The 16,477-nt window shown below is 49.0% G+C and overlaps 1 protein-coding gene across 1 annotated transcript in view; it reads right to left on the bottom strand.

Annotated features, from left to right (window-relative positions):
* The window catches only part of COL22A1 (collagen type XXII alpha 1 chain), a 241,976-nt gene that overhangs the window by 75,708 nt on the left and 149,791 nt on the right, over window positions 1–16,477 (bottom strand). The window contains exons 39-41 of the mRNA XM_062189414.1: window positions 10,476–10,553; window positions 1,456–1,491; window positions 129–182 (exon numbers count right to left, since the gene is read on the bottom strand). Of these exons, the coding sequence (XP_062045398.1) occupies window positions 129–182; window positions 1,456–1,491; window positions 10,476–10,553 (168 nt within the window). The remainder of the gene's footprint in view (window positions 1–128; window positions 183–1,455; window positions 1,492–10,475; window positions 10,554–16,477) is intronic.

Below are 16,477 nucleotides of genomic sequence, written 5' to 3'. Positions count from 1 at the left end.
CCATGCAAACCCCTGACTGAGTTCTGAAGTTGCCTACGTGGACAACGGTGCCTGGAGGTGGCAGAGGGCGGCCTCTGGGGGCAAACCTAAGAGCCGAGGCCCAGCCCAAGCCCTTGCTCTATACTTACATCCTGGCCAGCTGGTCCCTGAGGGCCGGGGAATCCGGGTAAGCCTCGTGGTCCCTGGTGACAAAGCAGAGAAGACACAGCCCATGTTTGAAGCAAACAGAGCTCCCCCTGCCAGGGCACAAGTGGTTTGCAAGACATCCAGTGCCGGATGTGAGCAAAAAGCACCCTAGGGGCCCTGACTCGCTCCCTGCCACCATGGGGGGGGGGGGGGCGGGTGGTCACACATCTACAGAATGTTCTGGAAAGCCTTCCTGCTGTGCTCCACGGCCCTGGCCTCACCTGCAGGCCCCTTGCTGGCATGGAAAGGACAGCTTCTGTGGTGAGCTGGGCCTGACCTCACATCCTGGCTCACCCCTTTGGCGCCTGTACAGATTGAATTGGCTCCATCGGTTTCCTTGCGCCAGGCCGAGCCCAGTGCTCCGTGCACGCATGACATTTACTCCTTGTTAGGAGAAAACCATTCCCATCCTTTTGGAAACGTCCGGACAGTGCCAGGAAATGGCAGACACCCTTTGTTAGGGCTCTCATTTCCCGTAAGACTTCTCCGTACCTGGATCTGCCATCCTGTTCCAGTTCTCCTTCCAGGCAGGCAACGCGGCTGCTCGGGAGCCGACGCTGCCGCTCCCGGGGCTTCCATGGACCTCCCTTCGCCCTCACCCCTCCATACAGAGCCCCATCTACCTCACTTCTGCTTCGCGGTAACTTATTCTGACGTTTTCTGCCTCTCAATTAACAGCTGAGCCTCAATCCAGAAGTAAACATAGTTTAAAGTGTATCTTCATGACATTAGGTCATCCCAGCTGCCAGTCTGCGGCTGCTCCTCCAATGGGGCGGGATTATAGGGATGCACGTTTTTCCTGGCAAATGCACACACAGGCGTGTCATCAGTGGCCGTGGCGCCTAAGGACAGATGCCAACTGTGAGCCGTCCTGTTGCTTTTGCACAAAATTAGCCCATCGAGTCTCCATGATGACTCACAGGTCTTGCTGTGCCCAGCTCACACAGTGACACGGTCCCCTCGTATGCTCATGGCTTGATGGTTGGTATGGTGCAGACAAGACTCAAATCCAGCTCTTCTGGCAATGTAATTAAGCATGTTAAGCCATGGCTGGCCTTCTGTGGTAGGCGGATGGCAGACAGCAAAGCCAGTCTATCTGCCCCGTTACAGAATCGTCCCCTCCTACTCAAACGCCTGTCCATCGAGGCTCATAGCCCAGAGTCTGCACTGTTCAATGTCAGGACTTTTCAGATACTAGGTTAGCTGCTTCCCATTGACACTGCTTTGATTTCAGTGGAACTCCAGCCCTTCGTGGAAAGCATACTGTACCGGGGGTCCTTTGTCTCCTGGTGGTCCGGAAGGGCCCTAAGAAACAAAGAGACAAGTAAGCAAAGCAGGAATAAAATGCTCACATAAATATGCTGTTGTGGCTATTTGGGCGCCAGTCTCGAGTTGTTGCTAATGTCCTCAGAACTCTAAGTCACACTGCCGCACCCTCTCACCACCTGCCTACCCACAAATGCTTCTAACAGAAAACCCTTGGAACCTCTTCCATCTGTCCCTGAACAGAACTGTTGCCACCTGTCCTCAACCCCATGTGGCTCCCGACACCCAGGCACCCTCTAGTGGGTAGCTGTGGTGTGGATTTGGACCCGGCATTGCCAGCTTCCCCATGTTACATCCCAATGATGCACTGGCTCTTCCTGCTCAGGACCCATCAGGGGAGCCAAGGACCAGTCTCCCCGGCTTGCACGGCTGAAGCGGCAATGGGGTGTGCACGTGCACACACCCAGACCCAGGTCTGCCATCCTGCAGGTGTGCCCAGCCCTATATCTAGCCAGAATTTGGCTCCCAGACACTGTACTACGATGTGATCGTTGATTGAGCTGAAGGCATTGATGTACAACTCCAGGTCTCACAGCGTGAGGGACTGTCCCCTGCCTCTCAGCCTGCGCTATGCAGGAAGTCTCTGTGCTACCTTTCCACCTGTTATACTTTGGATGTCACTGCGTTGGAAAGCCCTTCCTGGCTTCTCCCTGGGTGCCCAATGGGCACTCCCTGGGTGCCACTCCCTGGCCCCTTGCACACACCTGGGCTAGGACTTAACGCCTATTATCATCGCCGCCTTGTCGGCTGTTCTTCTCTACTCGATGGATGTCAGGTTGCATGGGCTGTGGGCATCGAGCCTTTGTTAGTACCATGCTCTTCTCCAGTGCTCAGCACAGTGCTCCGTGTGTTCTAAGAGCAATGCAGACTCATGAAGAGCACATGGTGCTCACTCGCCAGAGCAGGGTTGATCCCAGCCCCTGCTCTCAGGCCAGTGCACCCGAGCCCATGAGAGCATCCCTAAGTGTCCCCAGGAGACAGAAAAGATTTCACACCAATGCCAAAGTTCCTACAGTCTGAAGGAGCAAGCACCCTGAAAGCCTGTCCCCATTACATGTCCCAGAACTCCCTGAGAGAATAGAATTAGCATCGTTTTACAGGCATAGCTGAGTACTAAAGAAAGTAGGGAGAATCCCCAGAGATGTAAAGAAAGAGGCAGCTAAGACTCAGGGCCCACAGTGCCTGGCCCTGCTCTTCCCTGGAGCAGTGCTGTGTTCTGACAGCTCCGCAGGGGCAGGGGACAAAGCTGAGGGCTCTTTGCACCAGGAAGTGCAAGCTAGGCGGGACCTGCAACAGGTTAGAACAGGAGTCCACAAACTTCCCCTGAAGGCACAGCTAGGAAACATCTCAGGCTTTGTGGCTCATAGGGTCTCCCTTACAGCTACTCAACTCCAATGCTGGGTGCAAAAGCAGTCCCAGGAGATCCTTAAACGAATGAGCATGGCTGTGTTCTAACAAAATTTTATGTTTGGACCCTGAACTTCAAATTTCAGAAGTCACAACATGTTACTCTAATTTAGAGGGCTTTTTCAGCTACGTAAAAATAGAAAAATCATTCTTCATCCTTGGGTTATATGAAAGCAAGCCCTGCACGAGATCTGACTAGTGGTAGTGAGGCTGGGTGGATGCTGGCCTCAGGTGTGTGGTGGGGAAGAAGGAGAGGTTAGGGAAGCTCGATGCTCTTGTCTGGGATACAGGTGCATGGAGAAGAAAAGCCCCTGAGATCTCTCCCCAGCAGCTGAGGTCCCTGAAATAGGAGTCCTGAATAACGTCAGCTCAAAACCAACAAGTTTATACACAAACCAATCCCTGGGCATCCAGCAGGCTGCAGGATTCTCACAGAGGAAGTCCCAAAGCACATGAACTCATAATCTCAAATTACACTAGATTCGCCACAGGAACATCAGTGGATACAAGTGGTTAGAGTCCCTGTGGGCACCAGATGGTAGGGTGCTCAGATACAGGCAATAGCAAAGACGTAGTCACAACAAAAATATGAAAGAAGAAATGAAACACTGAGTTTAAAAACACACATGGCATTATTAAAACATATCAAAAGGAGTCACAGAATTTTTGGAAATAAAAGCAAAGGGTCACTAACTTTTTTAAAAATAAGAGGTTAAATTTGAGGCTAACATACAATAGGAATTTCTAGGAAGAATGGTTTTAAGAATTATGGCAAATGTCATTGTGTGAGGGCACCATGCAGCTGAATTTAAAGGGTAGAAAAACATAATTCATAGAATACACAGCAGCCAGCTACAGATCGTAGTAAATGTCTGCAATTATCCCCTCTTCTCCTAACCAAATGACCTGATCATCTCCAGGATACGATAGCACCTGCACATTCTCTCTTGCTCCTGCCCACTCAGAGAATTCCATCTCATTCCGGAAAAGGTGGGCACCATCACATACACACACGGAGCAGGTTGGAGAGCTGGCTGGGAGAGTCAGAGATGAGTAACGTACCAGCCTGAGAAGAAGGGGGCTTCCAGCTACTGGCCTGGGTGCCAAGCGTGGTGCCAGCTGCTTCACACACGGACAACCCAGCCCCATGGAAGCTGGGAACCCACAGCATCTCCATGCTACTGATGGAGAAATTGAAGCTGAAATCCACGTAGTAATCTAGCCAAACTCAAGCAGGTGAAATAACACACTCCCCCTCTGACCACAACTGAGAGCCTTGCTCATCCATCATCCCCACTGCCCTGTCAAGTGGTTAAGTCCGCGGTGCACTTGGTCCGTTACACACACAACTCTCAGTGCTGCTCCTTTCACAGGGTTCCTCGTGGAGGCTGCAGACTTACTCCCCACGGAAAGGGACAGCTTGTCCCCAGCACAGGGACTGCGACCATGTCACTTTAGAGTCCCTCTGTGTTCCCAAATTGAATTCCATGCTCCACTTCCAGCATCTGACTTGTGCATCGGCTGAAGCTTGGAAGCCTTTCTCGTGTCATTTAACGTAAAATCCACTTTGAGGAATGGGTTTTGTGATCGAAGGGCGGCATTTCAAACCCCAGCTTTGCCATTTACCAGCCCCTCTGAGCTTCAGCTTTCTCCAACCGTAACACAAGCTGCAGCACCACCTTGCCTCGTGTTACCAGAGATCAGAGAGACGAGGCCAGTGACGACTCACAGAAGGCATTCTTACAGCTCTTCTGTGAGTCTACGCTTAAGGAATTTGATAAAAGTGTTTGGGAGGGGTTTGCACAGTGATTTTCTGATGTCCTCAATAAGCCCGATGCTTAAGCATCAGCGACAACACCCCTTTATAAGATCACGCCCCCAGTGTGCTCACTCAAGAGTTCCTTTACTCTCACAACCCTCAGACTTTGGCCTTTGATCCCAGCATCCACTAAAAAGAACCATAGCTCCCCAGAGAAATGGCTGACGGCAGAGCTGAACGAGGAATGTGCACAGCCAACCTGGAACACCTGCCATCGCAGAGCGCAAGGCCGCCATCAAACTCGGCCCTCAGCGCGTTGACACAAGCCTGGCAAACTAGACCAGACGCCTGGAGGCAGAAAGAGAGGATCTGAGCGGAAAAGCAAGACTAGCTACACTATGTTCTACATCCAGTGAGTGTAAGTTCTCCAGTTCAGACCCATTCTTACAAAAACAAATATCAAGTTGGTCATCTGTGCAAGATGCTGGGAAATCAAGCCATTATCTGAAAACCATTAAAGGGAAAGACTCCACCACTTACATTCTGCCTTCCATAGTACTGAACTCCTGGGGATCCGAATGGCCGCTGAAGGAACATTGCTCCATATACAAGTTTTTCTCTCATAAAGGAAGAATGCATAGAGCAAGCACAGCACGTTTGCCAGCCATGAATGCTCACCGGTGCAAGCACTGGATGTCAAAGGGTGCACACATCACACACACACCACACACAGGCTCCTGCATTAGGAAGAGCTCACCACCTGTGAAGTCCTGACTCTCATGGCGCCTCCAGGCCTAAGGACCACTGACAAGAATCCCAGAGGCCAAGGAATATGGAAAATTATTAAATTAGCAAATTCCACACTACGAGAAATTCTGAGATCAAAAAGCAATTACGTATTTCATCAATATATAACTTGGAAAGGAGAAAAAAAGAACCAGAATGGAGGGGCGAATCCTTAAGTTAAAAAAAAATTAACCAGTTGCTTTCTGTTTACTTCCTTTGGCCCTTGGTTCAAACAAAGTGCTGTAGAAGCATGATACCCAGGGGGCCTTTGGAAACTTGAACACTGACTGCATAGTAAGTGGTGTTATGGGATTGTTTTGGATGCATGATAATGAAATTACGGTTGTATTTTAGAAGTCCTGGTATTTTAGAAATATACATTAGTGTATTGACAGAATGGGACATGCTTCAAAACAGCGAAGCTACTGGACCATGAGAGGGAAGTGGTAGCCTTTGGCCGTCGGACCCTGGTTGTAGGGGCTGTGCAGTTATACAGGGTATGTGTTACGATTCTGCTAATTACCAGTACAGCCGCAGTCCTCCATAATAGTTCCTGTCTACAGCCACGTGAGCATAACGACGTTTTAGTCCATGATGGATGGCGAAGACGACGATGGTCCCCTACGCTTGTGTCACGTGCTCACACCTCAGCTGTCCTGGTTTGTGTGAGTATCTGCTGTGACGCTCACACAATGAGGAAATCACCTCACAACATACTTCCCAGAACACGTCCCTGTAAGGGATGCACAACATACGGGTATGTATCCGTGCACACAGCTACACAGACGGGGGCACCTCAAAATGTTTGTTGAAAAATAGATTTAAAAGATTTATTTTGCTGTGAATTTTGAAAGGCATGCATACAGGGGATAGTTAAGAAGATCAGGGGAAATGTATATAATGAAAAAACAGGCATGGACTGCAAAAAAAAAAATTTGCACCCAAAAATATCTCTCTTTGAATTCTATTTCCCTTGAACTTTTTGAAGTACCCTCATAGGTAAGACACAAACCTGTGCACACGCAAACATATGTACATGAGCATACTCAGCCCGTACATGTCTCTGTTCTTAACAGGCACAGTTACCAGGCATAAGACAAACGAGTGAAAAGCAACGGGCAAGATCTGGAAAGCACCAACTAGCAAACTGGGGGTAGGGGTGGGGGTTGAAGACTCCAAGGGCGGGGGAGGGCACGTGCTTGCAGTGCATGCTGGGGTCCAGTCCAGCTCTCCCTCGCGCTAACTGTGACCCGAGGGCAGGGGGCTCGCAGCTCAAAGTGTTTCTTCATCTGTCAAATGACACGGAATGTGGGACCTGCCTGGCAGGGTTGCTGGGGGGGATTTCATGACATGAACAGGAGAGAACATGGCAGTGGTGGTGGGGTTGCCCTCTGGCCACTCTGACCCCTGTCTGTCGGTCCGCAGGCCATGTAGGCTGTAGTTATCACCACCCTGGGTGTTGGTGGCAGCCGTCTCTATTACTGATAGAGTATTCTTTGGCAGGTGAGGGAATGCAAAGGAAAAAATTCTCCTGTTAGGGCCCGTGAGATGCTTCAGTGCCTTGGTCAGTTCTGCTTGCTGCTCTCAGGTGACCGGGGGTCAGCCATCAGCCTGATCGCTGCACACGCACCTGTGGTGCCCATGTCAGAGAAAGGTGCAGGGAGCCAGGAGGAGGGAGAGGGCGCTTCAGGTCGGGAGGCTGAGAAAGCCATCCCACAGAGAGGATTTTTATGGCATCACAAGGGCTGGAGGCAGGGACACAGGTGACGTCACCAGTACTGTCCTGATGCCATCCTCCCAGTGCCCCTGACGGTGCTGCAGAGATTGTTGGCACCTCCCGACGCAGAGACGGCTGTTGGAGCTGGAGGAGCGTGTCCTGGGCTGTCCTCGGGAACCCTGTCCTCACAGAGCCTCACTGCAGCCTCGGCGAGGTCCAGCAGCCCTCAGCTGGGCCCCAGACCTGGCTAGGGGAAGAGCATAGGCAACCTGGAGATGAACGCGATGCTTTTGTTTGGGAAGGTCTTGACACAGGAAGCCAGAACCCCAACTGGCTCCCCAGGCACAACACAATCAGTCAGGTGCTGGAGCAAAGACCTGCAGCCAGAGCCCTGGCTCCCCTGTAGGGAGGCAGCACTGCCCCTAGGTGCAGAGACCTGGAGCACAGGACACAGGGGCAGGGGCTCCCCCGGCACTGTGGCTGCTCTGGGGTAACCCTGTCCATCCCGCTGAAGTTGGACAAGGTGACACAGGAGAAAGGGACCTAGTTTCAGAGGACCCCAAGGGTGATGACCGTGTCTCTGCATCCTGTCCTGCCCCTGGCTCAGCTCGGTGACACGGGCCCAGCCACCCTGCCTGCTGAGCCTCAAACTGCTCACCTGGAGAGCAGTGAGGCAGTAGCCCCCGCCCCCCCACCCCACACCCGAGGGACACGCCAACTCCAGCACCTGCCCAGTGCTTTCTTCACACACAGGGATGCTTGGCCCACACACAGGGCCAGGCAGCAGAGCGTTCCTGGGAGATGACTCCCCAGGGAGCTGGGGCATCAACACCCCAGCTTGTGGCTCTTTTGACAGTACAACCCTGAGGCCACAGCAGGTGGTCTCCCAGGGGTCCGTGGAGTGAGCCCGGTTGCCCACAGCAGACACCTGCTCACTAGCTCTCCCTGGGCTCTCTTCTTTCCTGCCTCCCTCTGTCAGCCCCTTGAGGTGACTCCTGAGATCTTGTCTCTTAAATAAAATCCTTGCCTTTCAAAATTGTTCTCAGGGGGCACCGGCCTGGGCCAAAGGACAGAGCTGACTCTCTCAGCACGGACTGTGGTGGAGAAGGTGGACGCTTGGGCCCCAGCACTGGACAGCAGCATTCCTGTAAGGGGGCAACTGTCTCCCATGACCTCAATATGTGCCCCCCCCAACTTCCTGCTCACTCCTATGGTCAGCAGGCACATCCTTGAACCCTTCACAGAAATCCCAAGGCCGTCAGCAACCTAGGCTGGTGGCCAAAGACAGGATTTATGAAAATTCAATAGCATTGCATCGACCATGGAAGCATTTAATAAATGCAAGGGGTGGAAAGACAGTAAATACTTGATTTATGGCCTCTTGGCTGGAGCCAGCTGGTCACTTTTCTGTTGCAATCACTTAGGCAGGAACATATTTCCTGAGTGACTGTAGCTGGTCCTTACATGGGAGGGGGGTGGTGACTTCTGTCCAACCCTGCTCCTTGTCTCTCTGATTTAAAGGTTTGGTACACTGGACCCTGGGGAGCAGAGGAGAACAGGTGGAAGCCTATAGCCAGGTCTGGCTATTCTGAAGCTCAGTCCAGAATCCTGGCCCCAGCAGATGGGGCCCTCATGAAGGGGGATTTACAATAGAAGATGATGGAAACCTCAGCGCCTGCCCTACTGCACCTTTTGCTAAAGAGTGAGCCCAGGACAAAAGACAGAACTAATGTCACGGCCCAGAGGGGTTTGTCCATCAGAAATTCCAGCCAAGCATGTCTTTGCAGCTAAATTCAGCAAGCTAGGCATTCCTGAGGGAACTCTACCTGCCTAGCCATGGTTTCCAGGGATACTTGGGAAGACAGAGACCACAGCCCATCCTACTACCTTGGGGTGGGCCCCTGTGGCTACTGGGTGGGAGTAGAAGCAGGATGGGGTCATTTCTGGGGGAGAAGCAAGGGTTTGCAGCTTGGGAATGAAGGACAGAGAAGGCAGGATGTCAGAGAGGCACGTGGGTCCAGGAATGGCTGTGGGGTGTACCCGGCCCACAGGGGATAAGGACGGAATCTATGTTCTATGAGTGCCATTGTGCATAATACGTTGAAACTCCTTTTTATTCTCCAAGAGCCACGCATGAAGAACGCTGTTGCTTTGAATTATCTTCAGTGTGGTCTGCACTTCTCGATTACAAGAGCAAAAAGAGATGGGGTCCACACTGCTCCCAGGTAACAGAGGTAAAGTTAGACTGTGCTTCTGGGTTAAAATAATCACAACCACAATGATACACTGGACGTTTGGCTATCCCAGAGCTTAGCAATGGCATTGGAAAAGCACTAAGTATTTGAGTTCCTTAGACATAAGAAGATGCTGCTGGCAAAAAACAATTAATAAATGCAATGTTCAGGTGCATTTCCTGTATCTTTCGAAAAGAAAGGGCTAAACAGGACCTCAGAACTGGAGATTGGCTTTGAATTGTAAAGGCTGGCGTTCAGGAAAAGGGGAACAAAGATTGGCTCTTTACCATACCTCGGGAGGAATTAGAAGCAATGGACGGAAGAGCATAATCCTATTTGCTATGAGGAGAAATTTCTAATACGTGCGCAGCCTCTGTGGAAACACACTTCCAAACTTCAGAGCTGGAGTCACATCTTTTACTTCCCAAGGCAGGTGGGGCTGGCCAAGGACACTGACAGGAGCCCTCGGCTCGGCTGGGGGCTGGACTGCATTCAATCCTTGAGATTCCAAGGGCTGAGAAGGTATGGCAAGCCCCAGAGCCTTTGCAAACTCTGGCCTAGTAATGGGGGCTATTCACTAGAACCACCAGAGCGAGGACCACTTGGTGGGTTTGATGCTGGGGGACAGGATTCCATTTATGGTCTCACCTGCACTAATTGCAGGAAGTGGGGTGACTGACAGCTCACCCCCCTTATTTTTTTGCCTGAAACACTCAGAAACACTAAGTGTCTCCTATGTCAGACCCTCCCACAGCCTGTCCAGGGCCACAGGCTCTGACGTAGTTTCTCTTTAAATGCTAGTGCAGATTGTCCCTCTTTAACCGAATCAGACAAGCTCCCATCACCCAAAGCCCTTGTTCCCATCACAAGTACACCAAGTTTTATGCCAATATCAGCCACGTAGGCAGACTGACCACTAATGGACCCCAGGACTAGCTGACGCACTATGAGGTTAGTTGAGGGACCGCCCAGCAGGAAGGCCGTGGCTGCACACTGTGGGAACCATCTATGAGGGGCCACATGGCCCGAGGGTGAGCAAAGCTGCCAGCATGGGACTCACAGGAGGGCCAGCAACCCCGATGCCTGGGTCGCCACGGCTGCCGGGAGATCCAGGGATCCCAGGTGCTCCTTGGTCTCCCTAGAAAGAGAAAGACAAGAAGGAGACATCAGTATTGGAAAAGAGAACCCTGGAAGCACAGAGATGCATGCCCTGCCCAGGATCCTGACTATAGTCTCCATGGCAACCCCTCCTGCTGCCCGGACTCCAGGAAGCACTCACGGTCCACCCTGGAGCCATTGTCCCACTCTGGCCAACAGTGCAGGGGCCACAGATGCCACCTGCAATCCCACACCGTCCAAGGTTCCCTCACCATGACCAAGACGGCTCCAAATGTGACCCCAGCCCAAACCTACCATACTTTCCCCAGACCTCAGTGTGTCTCCTTCCTAACCATAGCACAGATTTGAACACAGACCCACACCCCAACCCAGATCCCAAAACACCCAGACGTTGGTTCATCAGTTCACCAAGTTCTTATATCTGGGAGTCACTGTGCTAGGTGCTAGGGTGAGGGGCTCAGAGATGAATAAGAGCTTTGCCTTCAAGTCTAGTGGGGAACAGGGTAGACTTGGGTGTCAAATGCTTGCCTCTGAGTTCTGACTTCAACGCAGATGAACTATGGGCTTAAGAAAATGACAAGTGCCCTGGGCTTGGGTTTCTCCTCTGGAACAGAATAGGAGCAGCCACGGCAGCAGGTGCCCTGCTCATTCAGTGAGGTGATGCAGCCAGCGTGCTTGGCGTAGGGCCTGGCCCAACTCTCAGCACCACACAGCTGTTGTGTGCTTTGCTATGCTCATCCACCTCCATTCAGAACTTTGATGGGGAAAATATAATGGAGAAAAAGAGGGAAAAGGGAAGAAAACGTCTTCTATTTCCTGTAGAGAGAAGCTGAGGCTGGGCCACTCCTTATTCACACATTCAAAATCCTCCTTGGTGTCAAAACCTGACTTGCACTAACCTGGAGTGTTTTTATTGTGTGTGACTGTTCAAGCACTGTGTTGTATAAATGTTGGTGAGTTGGATTAAGCACCTCTTTGCACACGATGATGGACACATACTCTATCACAATCTGTCCCAAATCCAGACAAAATGTGGTCTAAAATGCACATGGCCTCGTCAATTCTGCGTCAGGGCCTGTGCTCCTGGCTTCATTAGGTCAGCTGAACTGAAGCCAAGCCTGCGACAGGGAGGGCAGGAGACCTTCTCAAGCCACTTAGCATTCCTGGGAGGAGTGAGCTTGCAGGACACATGGAATCAGGCCGAGGAGATGGCTATGAAGGGCTGATGAAGCAGCAGTGCAGCAAATTCACTTCGGGGCAGCCGACTGCCTCACTGAGGTGCACAGTTTCAAGCATTGAAAAATAATGGATAAGCACGCCATCCTCTACCTACCATTCCACTGGAAAACTCTGCATTTTGGATCTTGAAGGCAAGTAGCTCCAAGAGGATTTGCTTCTCCTGCAGCCAGATGCTTGCTTGGATGAGTACATGAGTTATACATTCGCTCAGCCAATGCTCAGTGTTTATTCTTTATAAGCAACAAACTAGGCTCCCCCCCAAGAGATGACTCAGTCATGAGGCCTTGTACTGTCAGTACTCGGTGCTGAGTGCTGCAGAGGAGTCTTGTTCACGGGGAACGAGAGGGACAGGGCTTGCCAAGGACTCGCCAAAGACAGGAGCCAGGATCCAAACCTCTCACTAGGCTGCCCTTGTCCCATAGGCCCATTGCAGAGGCAGGGTGGGGGTGGGGAGATGCACCTGCTACTGCCAGTCCCTGGGAGACACGGCAACTCTTGCCCCAGACCTGCAGTAGTATTCTGATTCTTTAGAATAACACTACATGGCTGATTCCAGAAAGTACAAGGTCATTAGGAAAATCTAATTCCAAATAAGGAAACAAACGTAATGAACTAGGAATGAGCATGATCTATGATTTATCAGTTCCCAGCTCATTCGATCAGTGAGGAGGTTAGGGTGGAAGACGTCAACCTGGTCATCAAGTGACTCCAGGTCCAGCCTCAAACCTGGACATGCTGCTTAGTCCCATAACCTTGGGTAAGTCCCACAACCTTTCTGCATCTTGGGACTCTCATTAAAAGTATTGAAAGAGAGGAGGCGGCAAGATGGCGGAATAGGCAGGAAGCACACTATTAGGCTGGAGAGAGAGACAGGTTAATATAAGTGGAGATACTGCAGGGTCAAGGAAGAGTAGGGGATAAAACAGCATAGGAAACTCTTCCGGAACTAGAGATTCACAGTGTACCTGCGTGGAGAGCGTGGGAGCCCAAGATCGGGACACCAGCAGCAGACTCAACGCACCAGCGCTGGAACGCGAGGTGAGCCGAACCACAATAACCCGAGACACCAGCGGGCAAGCGGAAAGAGGAGGCTAGAGGGAACGAGGCTTGAAACTTCGTGGGGAAAAGTTCACCAGGCTAACTTGAAGAGAGAGAGGAAAAAAATAAAAAAAAGCGACCGATACGGACACAAGTTTCTCTCTCTCCGCTCACCTCTCAAAGGCGAGCAAGACAGAGCAGGCGCCATTTTGGACATACGTCATAAGCAGGGCGACCTCAGGTCTGCGCCAGCCCTGAGCCTAGCAGAAAAACCTGACTCTGGGGGGAGGGGTGAAATAACAGGAGATTAGCATCTAACTTGGCAACCCAGTGGGAGATTGCGGGAGAATTGGTGCCCACACTGAGGGCAGCAGAGATTCCCTGTGTGGTCCTTGGAAAGAGCTTCTGATCTCTGGCTCCTGTGGGTATATCATTTGCCTGCTAACTACCTCCAATTACATTCAGCTGTGCGGAATTACTTCCCTTTTGAATCAAAAAAGAGAGAGATTTACCACACCTAACCTGGGAGTCTCATCTTTGACACACCCTCAGCCCTGAGGAACCAAACACAGCTCTCAGTCCACACTCATCCCAAGCCTCTAAGGCACCACTGAAAGCAGACAGTCCACTTAATATAGAGCCATAGTGTAACAAGAAAAAACACCACAGTGAAGAAACCAAATATCTCCAACATGCCAAACAACAAACGCAAAAACCGAGCTAACAAGAACAAGGAAGACACTATGACACCCCCAAATGAAAAAGACACCCCAATTCAAGATTATGAAGATGGGGAGATTGAAGAAATGCAAGAATCAGATCTCAAAAAATTGATAATAACATTAAGAAGTTCTCAAAAACAAATTCTTGAACTACAGAAATCCTTCATGGACAAGATAGAAAATCTCTCTCGTGAAAATGAAATATTAAGGAGGAATCAAAATGAATTGAAACAACTAGTGGAACAAGAAATGGTGATAGTGATGAGAAATCATAATGAAATGAAGAATTCAATAGATCAAATGACAAACACATTAGAGAGTCTTAAAAACAGAATGGACGAAGCAGAAGAGAGAATATCAGACTTAGAAGACAGAGAACAGGAAAGGAAACAATCAAATCAAAGAAAAGAAGAAGAAATCAGAAACCTAAAAAATACTGTCAGGAATCTACAGGATACTCTTAAAAAACCCAACATTCGGGTTCTAGGAGTACCTGAAGGCATGGAGAGAGAGAAAGGATTAGAAGGCCTTTTTAGTGAGATACTAGCAGAAAATTTCCCAGGTTTGGAGAAAGACAGAGACATCCTAATACAGGAAGCTCATAGAACCCCTAATAAACATGACCAAAAGAGATCCTCACCACGACACGTCGTAATCAAACTCACCACAGTGAAACACAAAGAAAAGATCCTAAAATGTGCAAGAGAGAAACGCCAGATTACTCTCAGAGGATCTCCAATCAGACTCACAGCTGACTTCTCTTCAGAAACCCTGCAAGCTAGGAGAGAATGGCGAGACATAGCCCAGGTGCTAAGAGAGAAAAACTGCCAGCCCAGAATATTATATCCTGCAAAGCTCTCATTTATGAATGAAGGTGAAATAAAGACCTTTCACAGCAAACAGAAATTGAAAGAATTTGTCGCCACTCGTCCAGCCCTGCAAAAGATGCTTAAAGATGTGTTACATACAGAAACACAGAAACACGGTCACCAATATGAAAGAAGGTAAAGGTAGGAAACCTCACACCAAAAGATCACAGGAATCTCAAACCATATATTAGAAAGTATCTTTGGCTAATGGCAGGGCAAAGTTACTCCTTCTCAATAGTCACATTGAATGTTAATGGCTTGAACTGTCCAGTTAAAAGACACCGATTGGCTGATTGGGTTAAGGAACAAAACCCATCCTTTTGCTGCTTACAAGAAACCCATCTATCCAACAATGATCCATACAAGCTGAGAGTGAAAGGCTGGAAAAAGATATACCACGCCAACAGAAATGAAAAGAGAGCGGGCGTAGCCATCTTAATATCGGACAACATCTACTTCACCACAAAAACTGTTAGGAGAGACAAAGAGGGGCACTATTTAATGATTAAGGGATCCATTCAACAGGAAGATATAACGATTATCAACGTATATGCACCTAATTACAGGGCACCAGCTTATTTAAAAGACTTGTTAAGGGACTTAAAGGGAGACTTAGACCCCAATACAATAGTACTGGGGGACTTCAATACTCCACTCTCAGAGATAGACAGATCAACAGGACAGAAGATCAACAAGGAGACAGTAGATTTAAATGACACTATAGCCCAAATGGATCTAACAGATATCTACAGAACATTTCATCCTACATCTAAGGACTTTACATTCTTCTCAGCAGTACATGGAACCCTCTCTAGGATTGACCACATACTAGGCCATAAAGCAAGTCTCAGCAAATTCAAAAGAATTAGAATCATACCATGCAGCTTCTCAGACCACAAAGGAATGAAATTGGAAATTGGCAACTCAGGAATCCCTAGAGCACGTGCAAACACATGGAGATTGAACAACATGCTCCTGAATGAACAATGGGTCATAGAAGAAATTAAAAGAGAAATCAAAAATTTTCTGGAAGTAAATGAGGATAACAGCACAACATACCAAAACCTATGGGATACAACAAAAGCAGTGTTAAGAGGAAAGTTTATAGCAATAGGTGCCTACATCAAGAAATTGGAAAGGCACCAAATAGATGAGCTTTCAAGTCATCTCAAAGATCTAGAAAACCTGCAGCAAACCAAACCCAAACCCAGTAGGAGAAGAGAAATAATTAAAATCAGAGAAGAAATCAACAGGATTGAATCCAAAAAAACATTACAAAAAATCAGCCAAACAAGGAGCTGGTTTTTTGAAAAAATAAACAAAATTGACACCCCATTGGCCCAACTAACTAAAAAAAGAAGAGAAAAGACCCAAATCAATAGGATCAGAGATGAAATGGGAAACGTAACAACAGACGCCACAGAAATAAAAAGAATCATCAGAAATTACTACAAGGACTTGTATGCCAGCAAACAGGGAAATCTATCAGAAATGGACAGATTCTTGGACACATACAACCTCCCTAAATTGAGCCAGGAAGACATAGAAAATCTAAACAGACCAATAACTGACACAGAAATTGAAACAGTAATAAAGGCCCTCCCAACAAAGAAAAGCCCAGGGCCAGATGGATTCACTGCTGAGTTCTACCAGACATTTAGAGAAGAACTAACTCCAATTCTCCTCAAACTATTCAGAGCAATCGAAAAAGAGGGAATCCTCCCAAATTCTTTCTATGAAGCCACCATCACCTTAATTCCTAAGCCAGAAAGAGATGCAACATTGAAAGAGAATTACAGACCAATATCCCTGATGAACATAGATGCAAAAATCCTCAATAAAATTCTGGCCAATAGATTGCAACAACACATCAGAAAGATCATCCACCCAGACCAAGTGGGATTCATCCCCGGTATGCAGGGATGGTTCAACATTCGCAAAACAATCAACGTAATACACTACATTAACAGACTGCAGAAGAAAAACCATATGATTCTCTCAATAGACGCAGAGAAAGCATTTGATAAAATACAACACCCTTTCATGATGAAAACTCTAAGCAAACTGGGTATGAA

This window comes from Lepus europaeus, chromosome 4 (assembly GCF_033115175.1).
Source record: "Lepus europaeus isolate LE1 chromosome 4, mLepTim1.pri, whole genome shotgun sequence".
In the NCBI taxonomy this organism is placed as follows: Eukaryota; Metazoa; Chordata; class Mammalia; order Lagomorpha; family Leporidae; genus Lepus; species Lepus europaeus.
Note: the sequence above shows the minus strand (reverse complement) of the source record. Positions and strands in the feature narration are given on the sequence as shown.